The sequence below is a fragment of the Dicentrarchus labrax genome, unplaced genomic scaffold, assembly GCF_905237075.1.
Source record: "Dicentrarchus labrax unplaced genomic scaffold, dlabrax2021, whole genome shotgun sequence".
NCBI lineage: Eukaryota > Metazoa > Chordata > Actinopteri > Moronidae > Dicentrarchus > Dicentrarchus labrax.
Window position 1 is genome coordinate 22,288,332 of NW_026136706.1, and position 22,575 is coordinate 22,310,906.

The window sequence follows — 22,575 nt, forward strand, 5'->3', positions numbered from 1 at the left end:
TAAAATTTGGGTAAATTGCTGTTAACGATTATAAAATTAATCTCAAGCATTTAGCATGACGTCATTATACAGACTCTCTCCCAACTCTGACTTTCAGTGTCCCTACTTTTCACAAACCCATTTTTCCTTTTGTACTTACCTTAAGCTAAAGACAGTGTGTAGACTGATGTTTCTTCCAGAGAGATTAAAGAGAGCAGAGTTGTTGAAAGCTACTGCCAGCTTGTCCTTATGAAAGCAGTAAGACGGCTGTCAGTAAAATGTGCCTATGCATGCAAACATATAGCATGTACCCAGTGCTATCTCTTTTTTAGTCACCTTGGTGACAGTGCTGACTATGGCACTAAAATAAAGTTAAGTTACAGTGCTGGATGTAGAGTGCAACCTAAGTAAACACTTATGTCTTCACTAATGCGTTTGATTTCAAAGCACATCTTTTGCTCTTAGCCTTCCTGCCACACCAAGCTGACATTTTCCTTTTTCAGCTTTTCAAAATGCTCTTCAGAGTGGAACAAAAAAGGCAAGAAGAGCTTTTTGAGTATTTCGATGTGTGGCTGTCAATCTTCACAGACATGGTTGAGAGTTTAGAGTATCAAACAGACACATTCTGCCTCCAACTTTCTGTGAACGCTCATTTGTCCAGTTGTCCGACAACAAAAACACAAACATACGTCAGTGACAACAACTGCATTATGTGCTTGGCTAAAGAATACACATCTGGGTTAGCTTTTGTTTAATTCTATGCAGCTTTCTCATAGAGCAGTTCTTCTGGTCAGTCTTCCTGGAGAGCAAAATTTGAACCAAAGAGCCAACTGCTTGGACACGAGAAATGTTAACAGAACATTAACAAAATAATTGTCAGTTAAAATTATGAGGAATTCAAATTTTACTGTCCAGTAATGTAGTAGATACACCTTCAGCTTTGACTTTTACAAGTGTTCAAGAGGATAGCTAGGGGCTATGAAGAAGGGAGGCATGAATTCTCTATAATGAAACACGAAATAATCAGAGTTGGAGGTGACAAAGGAGAAATTTAACATGCTGAGAACGAGTATCAGGCCATGTCAAGCACAACTGAATGAAAAACTTTTGTGCAAAATGAATTGTACTGTAGATTCAAAGTAAATTTGTACATTTTAGTTGAAAACTCGTTTCGAGAAGATTGTCACACTCACGACACAATGCCAAGGTGAAAGAAACCTCAAATATGGATAAAGAAAGGCTCTTTGCTCCAAAGTCCAACTCAAGCATTAAAGAATAAAACCTTTCAGGCACTAGACCTGTCAGGGCAAATGCTGACTGACCTTATAATGAAATTAAATGCAATTCATATTGTACTTCCCAAGGTCCAAATTCCTTTCATTTCAGAGATACAACATTATCAGAAAAATGGAGGATAAATCACTATTGTACTGATCTGCAGAGCACCCCTTTCTCAAGTTCCAAAATTGCTCAACAGCGCTCAGTCTTTATTATCCCAGGTGGCCACCGTCAGCCCGCTGCCAGACTTTCATCTCTGCGTGAGGCTGCCACATCAGAAGCTATCCGTGGCATTTAGTTGTAGAGTGCATGAAATAAAACATTTAATCATGTACACACACATTCACAAATAAGCAGAGCTAGACAATTTTATGGTACTGTTTGTCATTTTAATGAATTAATGTATTTAAATATGAATCCAATGAAAAATGATAAAGAACTAGACATTTCTTTAGGCCACACACAAGTTTGGAATCAACAACCCTCCTACATCCACCCTCAGTTTTTATGGTCCAGTTTTCACTTTCCTTCCTGCCTGCTCACAGACACACTGTGAGCGAGCCAAGTTGGCTGTTTTATAGTTTGTATCATAAACCCCGCACTGGGTCAAGCTTTGGTAGGCTTGCTTTGCTGCAAACTGTTTTTGGTTGTCAGTGATGGACCTATGGGGGATGAAGGCCAGTTTATAGTAAATATCAAAGGCTTCAATAAAGATCAAGGCCACAAGCTTAAAGCTCTTAAACAAGGTTGTTTACTGCTTAAAAAGGGGATCTTTACTTGCAAAAAATAATTTAAAATACAACCCAACATACACTTGTGTTTCATAATAGGGAGTGTTTTTCACTGCAAAGCCAATAAAGTCCCAAGCACAATGGGAAAATAAGGTCTGAGTTGAAAGTGAACACAGTTATGCTTTCCACTTTAAATGAATAAGCATGATCTTGTCTGTGAGAGCCCTGCTCAACACACACACAACAACGGAAAGGCAGGAATGCTTTCAGGTCATTCAGTTCGTTTTTTTCTCTGGGTTTCTCAAGGGGTTGGAGAAAGGAATCACTGCCTCTCTCATCTGAACCTAGAAAGTCATTGTACACTGTGAAAAGTGCCTTCTCCTTGAACAAAAAAAGAGTCCAACTCCACCTAAAACAAAGATGTTGTCGTTGGATTAAAATCTCTGGGAATTGTATAAATGAATGCCAGCAGAGACAACTACTTTCAATTTGATAGCACAAAGTAACCTGTAATTACCAACACTGGGGCTGCAAATAGGGATTTTTTCCATTATCAAGTTATTTTTCTCTAAATAACTAAATGACTAAATCATATTTTAATTTAAAATTATATAAAAAGAAAAACAGCAAATCCTCACACTGAAGAAGTTGGAACCAGAGAGTATTTGGCAGCTTTGCTTGATAAATTACCTTCTGTAAATTACTGTATTTACTGCTGATAAAAATAGATGATAACTGTTTCAGCAATACCCACATACTGTAACAAACAAACAGGTTTGTGAAGAAAGTGTAGCAATAGCCAACTTTGGTCACATACTGGAGCACCAGTCACAAGGGTGTCTCTCTCTTGTATAAGGCTGCACTGGTGGGACCCTCAAACTGCAGTTTGATGGCCTGTTTCAGATTAAGCTGTGGGTCGGTAGTTGTCATAACTTCTTCTGGCAAGGCACTACAAGGTGGGACTGGGGTAAAACTGTAACAAGCAGGTGACATAATGTTCTTCTGGGGAAGAGAGTCCCAAGCCTCCCCTTGAAGTGGGCTCTGTAGCCTATATGGGTAGCCCAGAGGAGGACTCTCTCTGTTTTTAGCAGCTGTTGCAGGACTGTCTTGCCCTGGCATTATCCCAAGGGAAGCCATGACTGAGTGCCATTTACCACCAGCGTAAGTAGTCCTGTCAGCCTTTATTAAGTTTGAGTTTTGTTTGTTCATTTTGTCGTGATATTCAAGTCCAGTTGACAAGCCTTTCTGAGTCAGTTCGCAGTTGTGCACCATAGCGGTGACTGTGCAAACACTTGGGGGAGGGCTGCCTTTCTGATGCCTCTGGCTGCTTCCATGGAGGCTGCCCAAGCCAGAGCTTCCTGGTGGAGGGAGGGTGGAGGGGCGGCTACGACTGCGAGGCAGTGAGTGCTGTTGGATCTGCTGAATAAAGCTGAGGCTGTCAGCTGGCACTGTCTGCACCGTGGCCAGCGAGTGGCACGTAGATGAAGTTTGAGAGCTCTGTATGGAGTGGAATCGTTCTGCAGTGGAGCCAGGAGAAGATACTGAAGAGGAGGAGGTAGCAACTGAGACTCCACCACCCTTACTCTCTGAGATGCCTGATGAGAGGATCTTGCTGGCTTTTGCAGGGGAGAAAGCACTAGCTGAGTTTGTCAACAGGCCTACATATGGCTTGGCTCCATAGCTCTCTAAGAGTCTGACAATGTTAAAGTGCCCATGTTTCCCAGCCACCTTGACTGGACTACGGCCATATTTATCCATGTGATTGGGATTTGCACCTCTTTCTAGAAGCATTGCAACAATATTAGCATGTCCCTCCTGGGTAGCGATGCTCAGAGCTGTTGCCCCCTGGTAGCAAGCAAGATCTATATTGACACCACTGGCTTCTAGGAGATGACGTCCGACTTCAGCATGTCCTGTCCAAGCCATTGAATGCATTGGTGGTCTCCCCTCTGTATCCTGTGCATTGGGGTTCGCGCCATGCTTTAAAAGTAGGTCTACCATCTCCACACATCCCTGCCAAGAAGCCACATGAAGCGCTGTACGGCCCTCAGAATCTCTGGACTCCAGGGGCACCCCTCCTTTCTCTATGAGAAGTGTAGCCATTTCAAGGCGACCCTCTAACACCAGCAGGTAGAGAAGAGGCCTACCCTCTGCATCCCGGACATCGGTATCAGCACCTCGCCTCATAAGCAGCTCTGCAACCTCAGCATGGCCCTCCAGGAGGGCTGCACTCAGGGCAGAATGTCCATCGTATGCCCTGTGATCAATGGGAGAACGTCGGTCCAACAACAGCCTGACAGTGCTCCAGTGACCTTCCTGGGCAGCCAGTATAAGAGGGGTGCGTCCTTCAATGTCCATCTCTCCGACACGTGCCATGCTGCCTCGTTCCGTCAAAGCAGCGCACACAGCTCGATGACCTTCACAGGCAGCAGCGTGCAGTGGAGTCCAGCCAAGGTCATCCTTATGGTTCTCATCCAGGCCTCGGTCCAGCAGGGCGCGGACAACTTCAACGCTGCCTCTTGCAGCTGCCAGGCAGAGTGCCGTCCTACCTTCACAATCAATGGCGTCCACAGCTGCTCCCCAGAAAAGTAGCCGTGACACTGTCTTCATGTGTCCCATTGCTGCAGCCGCCAGCAAGGAAGTAACAGCAGCTGCAGCAGAGACGTTGCCATCAGGGCCAGCAGTCTCATCTATATCAGCACCAGCTTCTAACAGAAGTTCCACTACGTCATCATTGCCCTCATAGGCAGCAAGAAGCAACGGTGTCATTCCATCATGGTCTCTGTGTCCTGGATCTGCTCCACGCTCCAGTAGCAGACTTGCTACCTCACCAAAACCTTTGACCCCAGCTGCTGTAGGGACACAGAGGGCAGCGACTGACAGAGCAGTGCGCCCATCTCCATCAGCCAGGTTAACTTCAGTATTGTGGTCCAGCAGTATTTCCACAGCTTCATGATGTCCCATATAGGCAGCAGCGATAAGAGGCGTGCGGCCCTTGCTGTCAGCTTTGTCAACCTGTGCCCCATAGTCCAGCAGTGTCAAGACAATTTCTTCATGACCCCCCCACGCAGCAGCTCTAAGGGCAGTCCGGCCATCGCTGTCGCATCCATCCACATCTGCTCCTGCATCCAGCAGAAGCCGGACAGCCTGGCTGTGTCCTCCCCAAGCCGCAGAGCGGAGTGCTGTCCAGCCTTCATTGTCAACATGCTCCATCATCCTTACTGCAGTTTCTGGCTCCTGGCTCTTGGCCCACTCCAGAAGTGCAGACAACACTTTGACATTACCCTGCCTGGAAGCCAAAGTCAGTGGCGTTTGACCCTGATGATCACTATCCAGTAGATCAGATCCGTGTGTCAGGAGAAGCTCGGCTATATTTGCTGAACCCTCGTGGGTTGCACTGGCAAGCAAGGTCTGTCCATCTGTAGAAGCAGGCTGGTTTACAGATACCACTCTGTCTAGTAGCTTCTTTACAGGCACCTCCCTTTCAAATGCCTGTTGTACATTAGCTCCATCTTTGCCTACACAATGCAGTCCAACACTTGGGTCTGAATCTGAAAAAAAGGAAGCAGAGACAAGTCCACTCCTCATTAACAGCTGAAGGACTTCCTGACTGACCAGAACAGGAGGCTGGGTTAAGGACGCTGTAAGGGCAATACTGCCGCTAGGAGTAAAAGCAGGCACACCTATCCACAGCAGCCACAGTGCCAGTAATGAGGGGTTATCTTTATGGTGACCTGAGCAAACTAAATGTGTGGCTAGCTGGCAAGTGTTGTCAATGTCCAGGTTGGGTCCCTGCAAAGACAGGGCCATGGCAAGCATGCTGTGACCTTCTGTTCTGCTACACAGGTACTTCTGTGTGCAATATTTAACATCTGTCAACCACTCAGCAAAGCTGGCATGGAAAAGTAGTTTTGTGCTCCCAGGGCCATTGATCAGGAGAGGAGAGAGGGTTCGGAGCTTGTTCTGGAAGTCCTGGAAGCTGAGCAAGTTGTCATGTGTCCAGGCTGCTGTGAACAGTTGCTGGGGTGTAAGTGGCCTGGGGGCAGCCAAGAGGACATTAAGGAGAGGCCTGACATAGACAAAGAGCCCCCGGGGGAAAAGTCTTTGGCACAACCACAGGTAGAGGCCATTGAGAGTCCCAGGGATGTCCCGGATCTCCCTGAGACCCACTAGTGCACCTGCCACGCCATCCATCACACGCTCAAGGAAGAGCAAGCACCCGCCACTCTTAATGTGCAGGAGATTCAGCATGTCAGCTGTATCAGGGGTGAGCTGACGGCGAAGGGCTGCTTCTTCATCCAGCCGGCAGAGGATGTACTGCTGCACATCACGGACCGGTGGGGGCTTCCGCAGATCATCCAGGCAGAGCCTACGAAATCCTACAACACAGAAAGAGATTGTGCTGTTTTTTAAACCCAATACAGTTTTGCATATTTGGCATAGACTTTATGATTCCTATGTTATGTAATTTTGGTTCTTTTCTCTCCATGTCTTACACTGATTATCAACATCTGGTACTGTGATAACTAAATAACCAAAATAAGACAGAAAACGGATGGCACAAAGAATGCTGAAATCACTGGGATCCACTGATGTAATAGCACTGAAGTTTCTTGTCTGCCTCCTCTTTTCTCTTCCCGCTTTGTCTGACTTGTCCATCCAATACTTTATCTCTATTAATAACCATCTACTGGTATTTTCTTGTTCTGTTGTTCTCTTTTGACACAACAGCATGTTGTTCTAGTGTTGTTGACACATACACATCTAGTATTCTTCTTCCCTTGGAATGTATTACATTGCACAGTGTTTATTATAGATAAGACGGATTAAAGAGGATAAGGGGAGATACATACTGTACTGTATAATTAGGTCATTCACTGCTATTAAACAACACCTCCCTCCTTCAATTATAATTTGTTAGTAAAATGAAGCTGGAGTGTAAAAACAGAGCACTCAACCTAATACAAGCTTTCAACAAGAGTTACAGTCAGAAATCCTTTTTGCTATAGTTACATAACAACATGTATGCTAATTTCATCCACTGATAACAGAAAATTGTGTTTCTTAAATGACAGTTACTTTGTCATTGGCAAAGTAAAATTCATGGTTCAAAATTAGGGGGATGATGGAAAACCATTTCCTAGATTACCTGTAAAATCACCAACTTTACTGCAGACAAAACTACTAAACTAAGCTGTTTTCATCTCAAAAAATAAAAACTCTCCCACACACACTCAAATTTACAACAGCAAAATATCTTAATTTAAAATGTCCAATAAGATGAGTTATTTTTTCTTCATACCTGAGAACATCTTGCACACAGCCTTGTTGTGGCGGCGGACGGAGCAGATCAGCAGCAGCCAGCTGGGCAGAAGGTGTTGAGTGGCAGCCAGGAGCTCTGCGATGGAGCCACTCTTCCCACTTCCTTCACCTGCCCCATATCCTACATCCAGGGAGTCCACCACCACCATCAGAGTTTGGGCAGGAGGAGGAAGGTCCAACAGGGGTCCCAACACTGCTCTAAGGACACGTGAAAAAGAGACAGACATACAAAGGAAGAGATTGAATTTAAGACAGCTGTGAAGAAAAGAAGATGTTGTGGGCAGCTGAGTGAGTTGAAAGCCAGTAACAGTGTGAGCATTTTCTGTTGTATTGACTGCAGTGTAATTACATCACAGATAAACACAGCAGGTCAAACTCTTCTGAATATAAATCAGTGACACTAGATTAAATCAATGACTTGAGGCAATTCCAGCTTCAGAATGAAATGAATTAAAATGATTTTGTTGAGTTTGAGCGAGTGCTTTTGTTTTCCATTTAACTTGTTTTAGAAACAATCTTACCGTACCCTCAGGCTTTTAGACACACTGTCAGTTCAAACAGTATAAACAAAACTTCTTAGGTTTACTTGAAAGGAGTTTCATCAATATGTAAAAAAATTCCTTTTGCAAAATGGAAAAAACTATTTTTTTATTTGATCTATTTATGAAAAGTTAAAGCAACCTTCTAAACATTTATAAGATTTTTGCTGATGATGCTAAAGGATGTCAGTATCCATTATATGCTCAGTCAGTAATCCAATAACTATGGCTTCTTTTAGGTTAAACACAAGTCTGGCAGTGCTTGGCTTTGTTAGGATAGTGTGAACACGGATTTCTATAATAAGTGTGATTACTATACAGTTACAAAACTAAAAGCTGACATTAGCAGGCAATATAGCCCAGATCTGGCACCCACGTTTTTCCTCAGAACACTGTAATATTAAGACAGCATTTACCTTGAACCTTTCACATTGAAATAAAGTTGCAATTAGGAAACAAACATACAATGTGTTATGTTATCGACATATTGGTACAAAGTACGGACATAACCTCAAGAATGTTTGCTGACCTCGATATTGCCTGTTATGTCTGCAAAAATGTAGGTTTTCCATACCATTGGGTGCAGCCCACTAAGTGTTTTTTTCAAAGCACTAGAAAACTACTATGCAAAGACACGTTTTTCTTCTCCTTTCAGGTTGTGCTGGTGGCCTTCTTGGCCAAAGAAAACAAACAAACTGCCAGTCCAACCTTGTAAAACAAAAGGGGAAGATCGCATTCTGGAGAAAAGAAGTCTGCTTATACTCTTCCACTACAGATATGTGGTCAAGTTCAAATATGACCCCATACATTACATTGTTATGATTATATCAGTGGTAAAAATGGTCTTTAAATGACAATAATGTTGTTTATTGCAATTATTTCTGGGACAATATATCCTCCAACAAAAGTAGTTATCTTGACAGGCCTATATCTTCTACTTCTACTGGAATATAATGTTGAACAGTAAAACGACACTAAACTGAAAACCTAAATCACAGTGTAACTGTTCTTTAAAGAGCAAAGTCAGCAAACACACCCTGCTGTGATCTGCAGGTGATTCAGGTTAATGGAACTTCTGAAATTTCCTGCTCCACCCAGGGCATGCTCACACACACACACACACACACACACACACACACGGGCTGATGTGTGCAGACAGGTTACACACATACACACAATCCTAACATACCTAAGCATACCTGTACATTTCTCCTTTCACTGACTATAGTCATTTCCTGACCCTTAAAACATCTCACTGTAAAATGCCTGACCTCTGAATCCAATTTATATTTATTCTCCTTTACTCCTGACCACAAAAGCGATGATAGTAATAGTAACAATTGTGTTTTCAGCATAATTCCTTCATGCAGAGATGCAACCTAACGCAGTTTACATCTGTAGGCGAACTATCCAAATAGTGGCTACTACATAATGCATCAGATAGAGCAGAACAAATGTCCTACACGAGGACCTGAGCCCAGCGTGGGAGCATAGATAACAAAGGTTTCTTGACCCCGATAAACCTCCAGGCTCTTATTCCTGAATCTAGACCCGAGGCAAGTTTATCTGAGGAGAGTGAAATACTGCAGTCAACACAAGGTTCAGAGCTGCTGGAGCATGAAAACTTCATAAAGGAAGTGCAAGTTGTATGAGGGAAGCTGGGGTTCTTGAGAGCAAAGTTGATGTTACCAGATGGCTACTGTGGCTGCAGTGAAAATAAGCCTGAGCCAAAGACAAAAACAACTTTCTGACACCTATAATGTATGGTAAGTAATTCCAGTTATTATAGAAATCCATGTTCACACTGTCCTAACAAAGCCATCAGTGCTAGACCCGTGTTTAACCTAGAAGAGAGGGTTGAAAAGCTGTTGTTATTGGATTGCTGATAATGGATGAGGACGACATCTTTTAGCATCATCAACATAAATCTTATAGATTTTTAGAATGTTGCTGTAAAGACCCCTTCCATCTCAAAAATATGTGATCACAGCTGGATGTTTGAGCTTCAATGTGCAGAATACAGAGTTTGACACTAGAAGAAGGTTTTTTGCTGAAAGTGGAAAGTTTCTCTGTGCTCATTAAAAATCAGATTTTTAAGGGGCGGGGCCTACGAGCATGATTTGTGACATCACAAATAATTTGGAAGTCAAACCTGGCTCAACTCGTAACTTCTACAAGTGTGATGTAGAAACTTGAAGCCACCAGTGCACATACATTGAGAATGGACTTTACAGTGAAGGAGGAAAACTTTAGAAATGAACAAAAATTGCATATTCATAGATTATGGATTGTTTAATGAGGTAGAAGGAGAAGATGCCGTGTTAAGGATCTTACTTTGGAAATGATACTTTATAGACTCTTTGGACTTGTTTCTGTTTCTGATTAAATTTTCCAACCTTTTTAAGGTCAGACATGGCTGCTAGTATGCAAAATGCATAGTTAAAAGCAATTATATCTCCAGCCTCTTTTTTCATATATACAAAAAAAAAAAAAAAAAACATTTGGAAAAAAAAAGTATGTCAACAACAAGTTTAGTAAATATATTTGTACCAAGTCTGGTCTAATTCTGTGTTTGTACAAAGCACACAGACAGGGGTCTTGTTTTAGAGGTGACAAACAGTGATTAACCTGTGACAGCAGTCTGGTTTGAATGGGTCACACAGAGGCTAAACTCAAGTCAATTACCCTGCAACAAACACAGGGTGTGTGTTTGTGCATGTTCTGTTATTAGTGTTAATGTCTATGTTTAAGAATGACCAGAAGGCCCTGTCCCCTTTAGTCTCCACACAGGTTTACTTTAAACCTTTAAGAAAACCTGCATGAAAAAAAACCCTTTATTTGAAAAATCTAGTAAAGAAAAAAAGCAAAATAATAAATGGTATTTTGTGTATGTGTTTCTCGTGCCTAAAAATAGCATATCAAGCAACGTTTCCAATCTTGTAAAAGCAGTATATGCTGATACCAGGCAGGAAACAGCTTCAGAAGTGTTTATACAACCCTGGGAAGAGGTCATTCAACCTGTAAACAGAGCTGTTATGCTAGAAATGCATAAAAAAGGCTGTTTAACAGAGGAGCTTGGCAAATTAAAAACAACTGAAGTGTGAAGTTGAAAGAGTAACTTAAAGCAGCAGGGTCACTAACTGAACACTGGGGTCAACAACAAAAGACCATTATCAGGATTAACATACGCCTAGGGAGTGGGGTGTGAAATTTCAACATCAGAGAAATTAGTCATCTGTAAAGATGAGATTTTGGTAGATGATGCATCCAACAAAGCTGACCTCTCTGAGCTTCTTCTGAAACACACAAATGAACTAGTCCTCCCTTAAACTGTCTGTAAATGATTATATATCGTCCTCATATAATCGACATTTTAACCAGTGTTACTTATTAGGAGGTGCTGCATCATTTATTTACTGACAACATGTACATTAGTTCAGGCTGTGTGCCCCAGGGAATTATTCAGCTGAAGTGGTAAGCCACCCACACACATCCTGACACATACTGTATAGATGACAACATATATGACACTTACTGTGTGTGTAAAATCTCTCCAGGGCTACAACAGTAAAGTAGTAGCCCTGACTTATGTCATCGAACACATCCTGTAATTAAAAGCAGATCTAAACCCTGCCCTGGCCATGACAGCACCAGCTTATCATACCTCTGTGTGCTTTAGCCGTCTGATTAAAGTGACACTCCCTCACCGGGCACACTTTCAGTTCTGCGGAGGAGGAAGTGTAATGAACATTTTATTCCCGCTTAAGGTTTTCCGCTCCATTAAGCCAACATAGTCCTGGGTAGAGGTCTGTGGATGACCTTTGACCCTGAGCTCTAATTGGACTTGTAGAGGGGAAGCATGTCACACTCCAACCTACAGTAATTAGGAGGTTGCCTCAAAATATATTACTCCGTACTGAAATCTCTCCACTGGTTTTCTGACCTGCACACAGGCTCCAGTCCAAGCAGACCTGCCAGGCCATCAGCTGCTGCTTCTCTGACTGAACCTCTAATAAGACCAACCACATGATTATAGGACAGTAGATAAGGGATGTTAGCATGACCTCAAAAGCTAAACTGCTATTCCATCCATCTGTTGATTGTGAACTGTCAAGCACACCATTTGTTTAAGTAATATAAATATATGAATATCTAATATGCCTATATATAAATATGAGAAGGTAGTAACCATGGTAGCATATGAGTGTGATATTTTCCCTGATTTGTCAGAAACTGAAAAGGACCTTGTTAGTCCATATGATGCATATGATAGGTTTACTCCACTAAGTATGTTTGTAATAAGGTCATGTATACATGAAAAGGACCAAAGCTAAAAGGCAACAGTGGATAACTCTTTCCCTGGCGAGGTGAACCCAACTAGAAGAAGCTAAAACTAAAAGGCATCCAGTTGTTTCTGAAGCTATGATGTAAATTCCCAGAAAGAGACCAACTTTGTGAACCTTAAATCTAGCTCTTTAAAGGTTTCAGGCAGAGGGAGCAGAACCACATAAAAGTTCAGCAAGGAGCTAATGGCCTGCTCACTACAGCCTGCTACCAGCTGGTTCCCATGTATGCCCTTTCACTGCCAATTCAGGCCCATGTTTCATCAGTTTGTCTACGGCTGTTCTCACATGGCAACGTTTCACCCACAGCCACTTTCTCTCACCAGAGCTACAAACGCAAACAGCAGCTGGCTGCGAGCCAGTGTGAGGGGAATGTGGAATCCAGCTCGGTACTTCACACCAGAGGTAAGCAAACACAGGAGGAGTGTAAAGGGACGCAGAGTCAACACACCGGGAGAGAGCGAAAAAGTCCTGGAGAGGAGGGCGACCTCGCTGACTGGTGCCGAGATGGTCACTGGGGTACTGGAGGCATTTTTCACGTCTTTGTTCTTTTTTTCTACCCTGAAAGGATGTTGTGTCGTAAATAACACTGTAGCATTCATTCACAGTGGGGGCCCATTGTGTGTGCTGTGAATGGGCCGCATTATGAGAGGAGAAATAAATATAAGACGAGGGAGAATAGCTGCTGCCGTCTTTTTCCTGTGACTGTCATGGCTCTCTCTTTGCTTCGGTGATGGCCGCACGGTTTTACATTTGGAGGCTTTAAAACTCTTATTGTCTGTGGACAGTGTAAACACCTGCAGAGAGTCACCCCTATTTAGAAACAAATAGGTGCAGCCTTAAAGCTTTCATGGATCTTTTTCCCACAACATGAGCCGGAGCTGCCACTGTGTTTGACTCCATCACTCATTTTTCAAGGCAGAGTGGGGAGCTCTTTATATGCATATGGCTGTGTTATTTGAGTGCTGTTGACACTGAAGCTAGGGCTCATAATTCAATATCATTGTTTATCAACTGCCAGTGGAATTATATCATTAAATCATTATTTTATGTTGTCATCTTACAAAATTAGGCAAATGAACAAAACAACTGACAATTGTACCAAGTATCAATTTGATTGATCTTGCATACACATGCTATATTGGGTTTACTGTCTAGACCAATATCTAGGTGTAGGTGATATAAAATCCTCACACAGTAAATGTGATTTTATATTGGGATGTCCTTGTATATGACACAGTACATTTTAGGAAAGACAACAGATAAACTGTGTATGGATAGAATAACTGGACAGAAGTGTGTGTTTTCTGTTAATCAATTGAGTCAGACACTCACCAAATACATTCATTACATCACGCTGATGCAAAATCATATGAGAACATCTGTCGTCATGTAGCAGTCCCGGCCTAATATAGATATTCAGAGGTTATCGAGAGATAGTATCATCAAGAGTAGGTTTGTTTATCATAGTTGACAATGTATTTAGTCTCGTGGTTTATACGGTCATAGTACACAACCCCACTGATGGTGGAACTATATTGTGATACCGATCAGTGTGTCAGTGGACAATTTACAAAACAAAAGGAACTTGTGGCACAGGTTTTCACCAGTGTCTCAGTTCTGACTAAATCTGAAAAAAAACACCTGCTGACACATGTTGGTGTTCAGCTGCTCCTGCTTTCATCAACAATATCACCATTCAAAGTTTGTGATACCACACATACATCTTGCTGGGATGTTGCTCTGTTGAGCTGGGAATGAAGCACGCTCTTGAACATGCACGTACATGCAGAGCGCCTGGATGGGTTTCATGTTTGTTACCATTTGTTAACTTTCCTCTCCCTCACATTTGAAATTTCCCATGAGATCAACCCTCTTCAGAGCCAGTGAGACTGTCAACCCCCACCAAAAATCTAATGACAAAATGTGATACAAACCTCTTAAAGGTGTCATGAGGGTCTCTTTGACAGGTGAGGGGCTCCAGAGCAGAGGATACAGATGGGCTGCTGAGGATCTCTTTGTACCCCGGAGCGAGGAGAGGTGAGGTCATCAGCTGCTCCACCAGGCCCAGGACAAACCTCCACAGCACCGTACTCCTCTGGTCCTCCCTCTGGCAGAAGTGCGATGCCAGGCAGCGCGGTGCCAGCCCGACTGCCAGGCCTGCCTTCGAGGTGGGCCACACCACCTCAGTGCACAAGGCGGTCTTCCCAGCGCCAGGGCCCCCCATCACCAGCAGCCCCGGAGGCTGTCCTGGCACGGAGCGGGTGTCTAGGCAGCGCCGCAGCTTGTCCAGGGCCCATTCCCGGCAGTAGAAACGCCGGCCCTGGAGCAAGCTGGAGCTGCTGCCAAATCCACTGCAACTCATTTGTTCCTGGGGGTCTGACATCCAGGGGACAACTCAGTGCTCTGAATGCCACATCCCATGCTCCTCCAGTGACTTTACTCTTTACTTTTTTAGGTTGAGCTGCAGCTGGTGACACCTCTGGTTTGTGACAGCTCTGGGCAATGCCTGGGTATTTCCTCACACTGTCAGTTCCTGAAAGTGTTGCATCAGGCGATTATTATCAGCTGCTGCTTCCCCAGCAGGTCTTGAGGTGTGAGGCCGACAAGAAGAGGACTCGGAGTAAGATTAAGTCAGCTAATGGTTCACCTCTTCATTTTCTTTTTGCGGATTTGCGAGGATTTTCTTGTTGCTCGGTTTTAACGCCACAGCGAAGAGCAGGATCCATGGTTACCACCGTTCATCATGATTCTCCTGGAGATCGTGGAGCTGTTCAGTCAGATATCAGAAAGAGGGAACAGGAATGAGTCAAGAAAGGAACTGACAGCATGTTTTTTTTTTACAGATATAATAAATTTCACAGTATCTCACCCCTCCCCTGACTGACTCGTCCTCCGTCTTCCAATTACAGCTACAGTTTTCCCTCCTCTCAGTTTCCGTCCTGCTTCTCCTAATATTTCCAGCATTGATCCCAAACTGCAGCTTTAGCATAAAATTCCCTTTTCCTTTCTCACGCCCTCAGCTCTTTACAACTCTCCGTTCATACCTCACACCTCCCTCTCCCTGTATCTGTCTCTCATGCGCTCCGGTTTTTCTTGTTTTTTTTTTTTTTCCTCTGTCTCCTCCCTCCCTCTCTGTTCTCTCGGCATGTCAAGACATGCACAAGAGGGCAGAGAGAGAGAGGAGAGGGGAGAGGGAGGACTCATGTGGCCCTGAGCAATTCTACAGCTGACAGGTGGGAGGGGTTACCTGGGGTCAAGGTTCAGTCACAGGGCAATACTACACCTCATGGTGTAGTTGTAGGTGATCTGTCCACATAAAGCCACGTTATGCTACTGAAGCTTTGTTCCCTGAAAATCACTTTTAATTCTCAGAGCTGCTGTCATCACGCAGCAGACATTTATTTGATTCTGACTTACTTTTAGATGATTAATTCGTGTTATGTCTACAGCTGAAGCAATAAGTCACTGAATCAATCAAAGAATAATTAATTGAAACACTTTGGATACATTTTTATTTTATACATTCTGTGGTTCCAGCTTCTCAAATGTAAGGATTTACTGCTTTGTCTGTTTTATATAACTGTAAACTAAATATCTTTGAGTTTTGGACTGTTCAAAAATCTAAATATTTAAAGACTTAATCTTGGACTTTTTGGTTCATTTTATGTTGTTGTTTTTTTTATATTTCCCCCTCTACTTAATTTATAGGTCCACTGTGTAATATTTAGCAGGATCTATTGGCAGAAATGGAATATAATGTTCTTATATATGTTTTCATTAGTTTATAATCACCTTAATATAGGAATTGTTGTGTTTTCGTTACCTTAGAATGAGCTGTTTTTATCTACAGATGCCACAGGTTGCCTTGAATGGAGTCCACCATGTTTACAGTAGCCCAGAACAGACAAACCTAACAGTGGCTGTAGAAAGGGACTTTCATGTTTTTGCAAGTTTTGTGGCCACTGTAGTTCCCCCTACACACTTCAAAGCCGGTTCTCATTCCCAGGTCATCAAGTATTGACACCAATCTGCAACTTCACCGCTGGATGCCAATAAACCCTACACACTGGTCCTTTCCGTTTAAGTACATACAATAACATGAAATCCATGTTTTTTTGTCCAAGTTTGGTGATTCACAATACTACAAAGTGTCACCATCTTGTAAGAAATTCCGAGTTTCAGGGGGTCCTGGTTGCTCACCTGGCACAGCTGGCACCCCATGTACCTGTACCCGTATCCATAAACTGAACCCATGGCCGCTGGAGCATGGACTGCAGCTGCCATGAGTTTGAGTCAAACCCTGGTTTTTTTGAGTGTGTCATCTCCTCTCTCTCCTCCTTTTGTATTTCCTTTCTATCTTGAGTCCCCCCCCCTCCACCCGAAAAAAAAACAAACAAACATAAAATTCAGTTTTTCAAACTGATGAAAAGCTAACTGAGCCACAATAGTCCCACTGTGCCATTTTGTGCAAAATGGAAATGGAACAAAGGCATCTTCTGTCAATAAAACTCCTGCCAATATCAAATATGAAGATTCGGTTTTACAAGCCACAAGTCTCACCGTCCTCCACATTTCTTCCACACTGTATAATCAGCTATGAATAACTGTGAGCAATTTTCACCATGTGTTTCATTCAGGTAACACAATCAACAGCACACTCAGAATCCAATTAATTTTAGACTACATGCTACCACTTTCAAGTGTATTTCATTTTGTCATCTATCCATGGTGCACACGCCGGACACCCATAACACATACAGCGAGCCCTGTGACATACTGTACATGAATCACATGGTTATAATTGAGGGGATGTGATAAAAGCCTGCAGGATGAAACATATCAGCATCCACACCTTGTTGCTAACGGTTTCACACTGTAAGTTCATTTAAAGAAAAAAAGACCACACAAAAGGAGAGAAAATAAAAAAAACCTCTGATAAAAACCCTAAAGGAATGGAGACGAGGAATGTCAAAGGCTCCTGCGGCACTGCTCTGCATTTCAAGTCAGTGACTAATCAAACATCAGCTACCCTAAGCTGAATCTGTCATATTATAATTTAAAACTTGAGGGAGCAGAAAAAACCCTCACTGCTGTGCACATCAACTACAATGTGATAGCCTGGTGACAGTATGATTCAGAGAGCTAATTGGAAGCCTAATAAGTAAGCTCCAGCCAGCCTAATTTTTTAGAAGCTAATGCATTTTCACATGTGCAGCATTTAGCCTGTGTGCTTCACCACTCTCACAGATATAGCCTCCTACAGGTGGATGACACATGTTGTACAATGTCAGCTGAGTAGCGCTAAGTACTGAAAATGAACTGGAGAATGAAGAGATGTGTTGTTTTAGCAGGACACTGAAGACACTAATGAGGAGAACTGACAGCAAGCAGTGAAGTTGTCTACATTCTTTTCATTACTTGTGGTATTTACAAAAGCCCTCTAAACCTTGCAAGTAGCCTGTAAAGACGCTGGTGCAGCAACCACAGCCAGGAGCAGCGTCTGTATAGCGTTTCACTGACATGCCGTCTGTGCAGAAGTCAAAACATGTCAATTTAATCTATATAGCCCTAACAAGAGCCAGGCACAGTGATTTCTTGAAGTGGTATGGTCACAGTGTGGGTGCTTACATGCATAAAAGAAACCAAAAAAATGTCTTCATGTACTGTCTACAACCAGGCAGTAATCAGATTTCTCCCCAAACCCTAATCTGAAGGCATTATTTATTTGACAGTAGGCTACTTCTTTTAATTTTGGTAGTTATATAAATCACTGCTTCCTAGTCCTCATAGCATGAATGTGTCAGAATTTAACAAATAGCCAAATATTCACTGGTGGAAATAAGTTGAGACTTCTAGAGGCTACTATGTGTCCGTTTCCATTTATGTCTGAATTTGGATTACATTGGTTACAATGATGTATCTCTACTTAAATTCTGCCGCCCTGCTGTTATGGCAATACTTTTTCTGTCTGACCCAGATTTTGTCAGGCACATGCACACACTAAAAAGCCAATAAGAAAACTGGTAAGGAGTACATGGCCAAGAGATAGCCACACAAAAGGTTTCTCTAACCTCCATCATAATTCTAGAAAATGAGTTTCTCGTTCACATCACGTTTAAGAAAAAAAAAAACAGAATGTAACCCGATTCCTTCAGCGCGTGTAAACACACTGAATGAAGTTGCTAGGCAACAAGTGAGGATCGTGCACAGAAGTACTGGGAATGTAAATGTTAATTTAAGATTTTTGTCTTTACATTTATTTCCTTAAGTAGTTGTGCGAAACACGTATTTGCTTTTATGATTTAAATATGAATACGCCTTTCAGCCAGCAGCTGGTTAGCTTAGCTTAGCAAAAGACTGAATACGTGCAGAACTGCTAGTCCACCTAGCAACACCTCTAAAGCTCTCAAACACATAACGTCTTGTTTGTTCAATCTGTACAGAAACAGAAGTGTACAAACAACAATTCACTGTTGTACAGGCCAGATGTGCTGACTATTAACTTCCTGGAGTCTCCACTGGTTGCCTGTCAGCGAAGTTTCCCCTCCTTCCAGTCTTTATGCTAAGCTAATGCCAATGGCTAGCTTCACATTCAAAGGAAAGGAAGTTTGACATTTTGGGAAAGCAATCGTTCATTTTTTTTCCCGCCGTGTGAGTTAGTTGAGAGGATACTGCTCCAATGTCTGTGCACAGCATGAGCCTAGAGCCGGGAAGCCATTAGCCTAGCTTAGCAAGAAGACTGGAAGCAGGGGGAAACAGCTAGCGTGGCTATCTCCAAAAGTTCAAAAACACATCAACCTTCCTCCTCATAAACACACAGAGATGTAACAACGTCCATTAGGGGGTTTTCAGGGGGAGTTACACGCTGGAACAGCCAATTTCTCTGTAACGAAACAGGGCAGGGATTTTGAAGAATCCACTGATGTTGCCAAGCAACCAGCGGAGACGCTGCACAGAATGAATAAACTATTGTTTGTCGAGAATAAACCATTACAGCAGGAATACCTAAAAACACTAAATATCATTTGTGGAAAGCAAATAGGCATATTTCCCCAAATAAATGTAACAAATGACTTTTACTGTATAGGCTACTACTACTACTATTTTACATGGAGGAGTGTGATTGTCAATTAAGATTACATTGCATGTTTAGGTTTTAAATGGATTTGTAACCACTATGGGGTGAACTGGGTCTGTTTTAATAAAGAAGGATTTTGTCAGTTGTGGTTTTCCAGCTCTTCCTGTGGTCTCATTGTCTCTCAGTGGGAGTCTACAAGTGGTCGGCTGCAGGCTGTCGGCTCTCCGCTGTCCACCTGTCTGCTCTGCTGCAACTATGTGATCCGTCCTGCAGGCGTACATCATCAAACTATAATCTACGTACTAATGTGTGTTTTAACTGACCTCATTCATCAGGCGCAGCGGTCGACGCCATCGTAAACAGAAACACAAAGCGCTGCCACAAATACTTTGTCGGTTTGTTTCCCACAAAAGCTCCGAAAGTCACAAATAGCTTTATTCTTCCCCCGAAATACCGTGACTGAGTTTCAGACCCTGCAAACATGATCTTACCTGACAGAAACGCTCTCCATCTCGGTCTTCCTCCTTGACTCTCCCTACCGACAAGCACTTTACCGGATTTAATCACGTGTATCCACTCCCACAATCCTCTATACCATCACATTAAAGGTGAACTTAGTGTTAATTCTGGTGCAGATGTTCTGCACATCTCAGCCGGCATTTTCTCTCGTTCCGTCTCTGAGGGGGTCTGCTCTCTCTCTGCTTCCTCGCACACCGGCCCAAATGTTCGAGAGAGAAAAAAAAAATGTAAGGACATCCTCTGCAGGGCTGGTTTCACACAGATCTGTTAGGCTGGACTACAGATTTGTCTTAAGTGTCCTTTTATGAGTGTGTGAGCATGGAAGTCCATTTATGCCAGAAAAAGACAAAAATAGATGAAATGTTTGGAATGACAAAAATAGAAATATTCACCTATAAAAGATAACAAAATGCAAAGTCAAGGAATTTACTTTTGATTTGCCTTAATTTTCTTAATCCTAATTTTTTTTAACTTAGAAAATCAGTGTTTGTATCTTATAATATTTACTTCACTTTTATTACTATGAAATTGTGATTTAGTATCTCATAATTTGGACTTTTATGTCATGTTTTTGGCTTACAAAGTAAAAATTTTGATTTTCTATGTCAGAACTTTTAGATTATGGGACAAATTATAAAATAGTGTCTCAAAATTTGTATTTAAAATGATCAGTGTGCAGGATTTAGTGGCATCCAGAGGTGTAGTTGCAGATTGCAACTCACTCGCTTCACCAAGTGCAAAGGAGAAACAAGTGGCCACACAACACACCCCTATCTAGAACCAGTGTTTGGTTTGTCCCTTCTGAGCTAGATTGAGGTGATTATGATGAAAACTATGAATATTATATTACATTTCTGCCAATAGATCCTCCTAAATGTTACACACTGGACATTTAAAATTGTGTGTAGGATTTAGTGGCATCTGGCAGTGAAGTTTCAGATTGCAACCAACTGAACACAGCTAACCTTACGGTGGCCTTGAAGCTAGTCTAGAGGAAGGATTTGTTTTGTCTGTTCTGGGCTACTGTAGAAACATGGCAGTTCAACATGGTGGACTCTGTGGAAGAGGACCTGCTCCTTCAGTAGATAAAAGCAGCTCATTCTAAGGTAACGAAAACACAACAATGCTTATTTTCAGGTGATTAAACACTAAGTACCTGAACATTCTGCGATATTCCATATTATGCAACTAGAGTGACCTACATTTTACACACTGGCCCTTTAAATCAAAATAATCTATTAAGTGACCTAGTCTCACAATTTTTGATTTACAATGTGTAATTTCGTTTCCAAGTGTCCATTCTTTTTCTTCTTTTTTTTTAACTTGTAGAAATTGGCCTCCATTAATGAGGTTAAGTTAGACAACTTCACCCCTAAAAAGGTCTGGCTGATTTTAAAGGCACAATCCATGATCCAAACTATGAACAAAAGCCTCACCACCAAAGAATCTAACTCTAAATCTAATTTTAGTAAGAGTGTGTTGTTACTTTACTTTTGCTTTATGAAGTTGTGGGTAACCACATCAATTCTGCTTTAAGCTAAGAGGAGCCCCAAAGTGTCCCAGAATTACAACTGAACTCACAGTGGGATGAGAAATGACCTTTTCACCCTGTTTGCCAATTCTCCACATTCTAACATACTCTTATAGACTAATAAATACCACAAATCTCTTCTCTTAAATGACTTTGATATTTCCCACTAAGGGTTTTGTCATTACAATACATTTTACATGATGAGATGATGAATGCCATAAATGCAGCTCATCTCTGTGCAAAGCTACATCGAGAGACACCAAAGATAAAACGAAAATAAAAAAATGACAAAATGACCTGGATGCTGCTATGACTGTAACCAACTCTAAAATAAACAGCACATTTTTGGAATAGTTTTTATTAATGATGTCTCTCTCATGTGGAGGTCAATCAGTCTTCTATATTTGCAAGGGAGACCTCTACTGGATGTCTGTGCTAATCACACATTACATTTAAACATCTCATAGAATATGCATTTTGGGAAAGACTCTGGAGCATACTTTATTTTGTAAAACAGTTTTGGTCACAAACAAACTGCATTCAACACAATTAATGATTTTTACAGATATCAACACATGCACAATTATTACACACAATATTTTTTATTTTGCTGCCTTAAAAGCTGTCAAATTTAAATATAGGCCTACTGTATCTAAAACAAATTGAATGACCCAATTAACACCACTTGTATTTTTCTCACTGTAGAATGTAAATCCAGGTTGTTAGAACTCCCAGATTCCATGAAAAAATGCAGAGGACGCATGACCTCAGTGTCCTCAGTTAACTGCAGCTCTACACACATGAACGTGCATAAACAATTCAGGGTATCAATGCCATAATGAACTTTGAGAGGTGTGTTTACCCTCTACTCACCTTCCACTGAGAGTTTATTGTGACTTTTGCTTGACAACACACAAAAACAGTGAACCCTTGAAACTTTAATTTGTACAATTTATTTTCAGTTCATACTTTTTTTTTGACCTGCATCACAAACAAGATTAAATAAAGAAACACATTTGAAAAGAAAAGAAAAGTAATGACGCCAGTACACAGTTTGGGCACTATGTCAAATTGGCTTCAAACCCCAGCCCTCTTCCTTTGGGCTTAGTCCTCTTAGTCCACCATGTTTAACTGCCATGTTTCTACAGAAGCCCAGAATGGACAAACCAAACACTGGCTCTGGATGGGGCCTTCTGCATGTTTGTTACATTGCTCAAAACTGACTTTGCAGACTCAGGGTTATGCTTCCTTG

At 42.1% G+C, this 22,575-nt stretch overlaps 1 protein-coding gene across 2 annotated transcripts; it reads right to left on the minus strand.

Annotated features, from left to right (window-relative positions):
- Positions 1–1,624: 1,624 nt before the first annotated feature.
- Positions 1,625–19,970, minus strand: ankrd50l (ankyrin repeat domain 50-like). Of its 2 annotated transcripts, none has more exons than XM_051403134.1 (4): positions 19,765–19,970; positions 14,130–14,962; positions 7,291–7,508; positions 1,625–6,367 (listed from the first exon to the last, which is right to left on the minus strand). In XM_051403134.1, exons 2-4 carry the CDS (start codon positions 14,576–14,578, stop codon positions 2,817–2,819), a joined length of 4,218 nt encoding a protein of 1,405 aa, XP_051259094.1. In that variant the 5' UTR covers positions 14,579–14,962; positions 19,765–19,970; the 3' UTR covers positions 1,625–2,816. The 2 variants fall into 2 exon arrangements, with proteins under 2 accessions (XP_051259094.1, XP_051259093.1); XM_051403133.1 differs by lacking the exon at positions 19,765–19,970 and adding an exon at positions 15,065–15,287.
- Between the last annotated feature and the right edge of the window lie 2,605 nt (positions 19,971–22,575).

Excerpts from the sequence above, each read along its gene's own strand:
- ankrd50l (XM_051403134.1), bottom strand. The coding sequence starts at position 14,578 with ATGTCAGACCCCCAGGAACAAATGAGTTGCAGTGGATTTGGCAGCAGC. Across the intron at positions 7,509-14,129 it reads CCTCATGACACCTTTAAGAG|AGCAGTGTTGGGACCCCTGT; the intron begins GTTTGTATCACA and ends ACGTGTCCTTAG. Across the intron at positions 6,368-7,290 it reads TGTGTGCAAGATGTTCTCAG|GATTTCGTAGGCTCTGCCTG; the intron begins GTATGAAGAAAA and ends TCTGTGTTGTAG.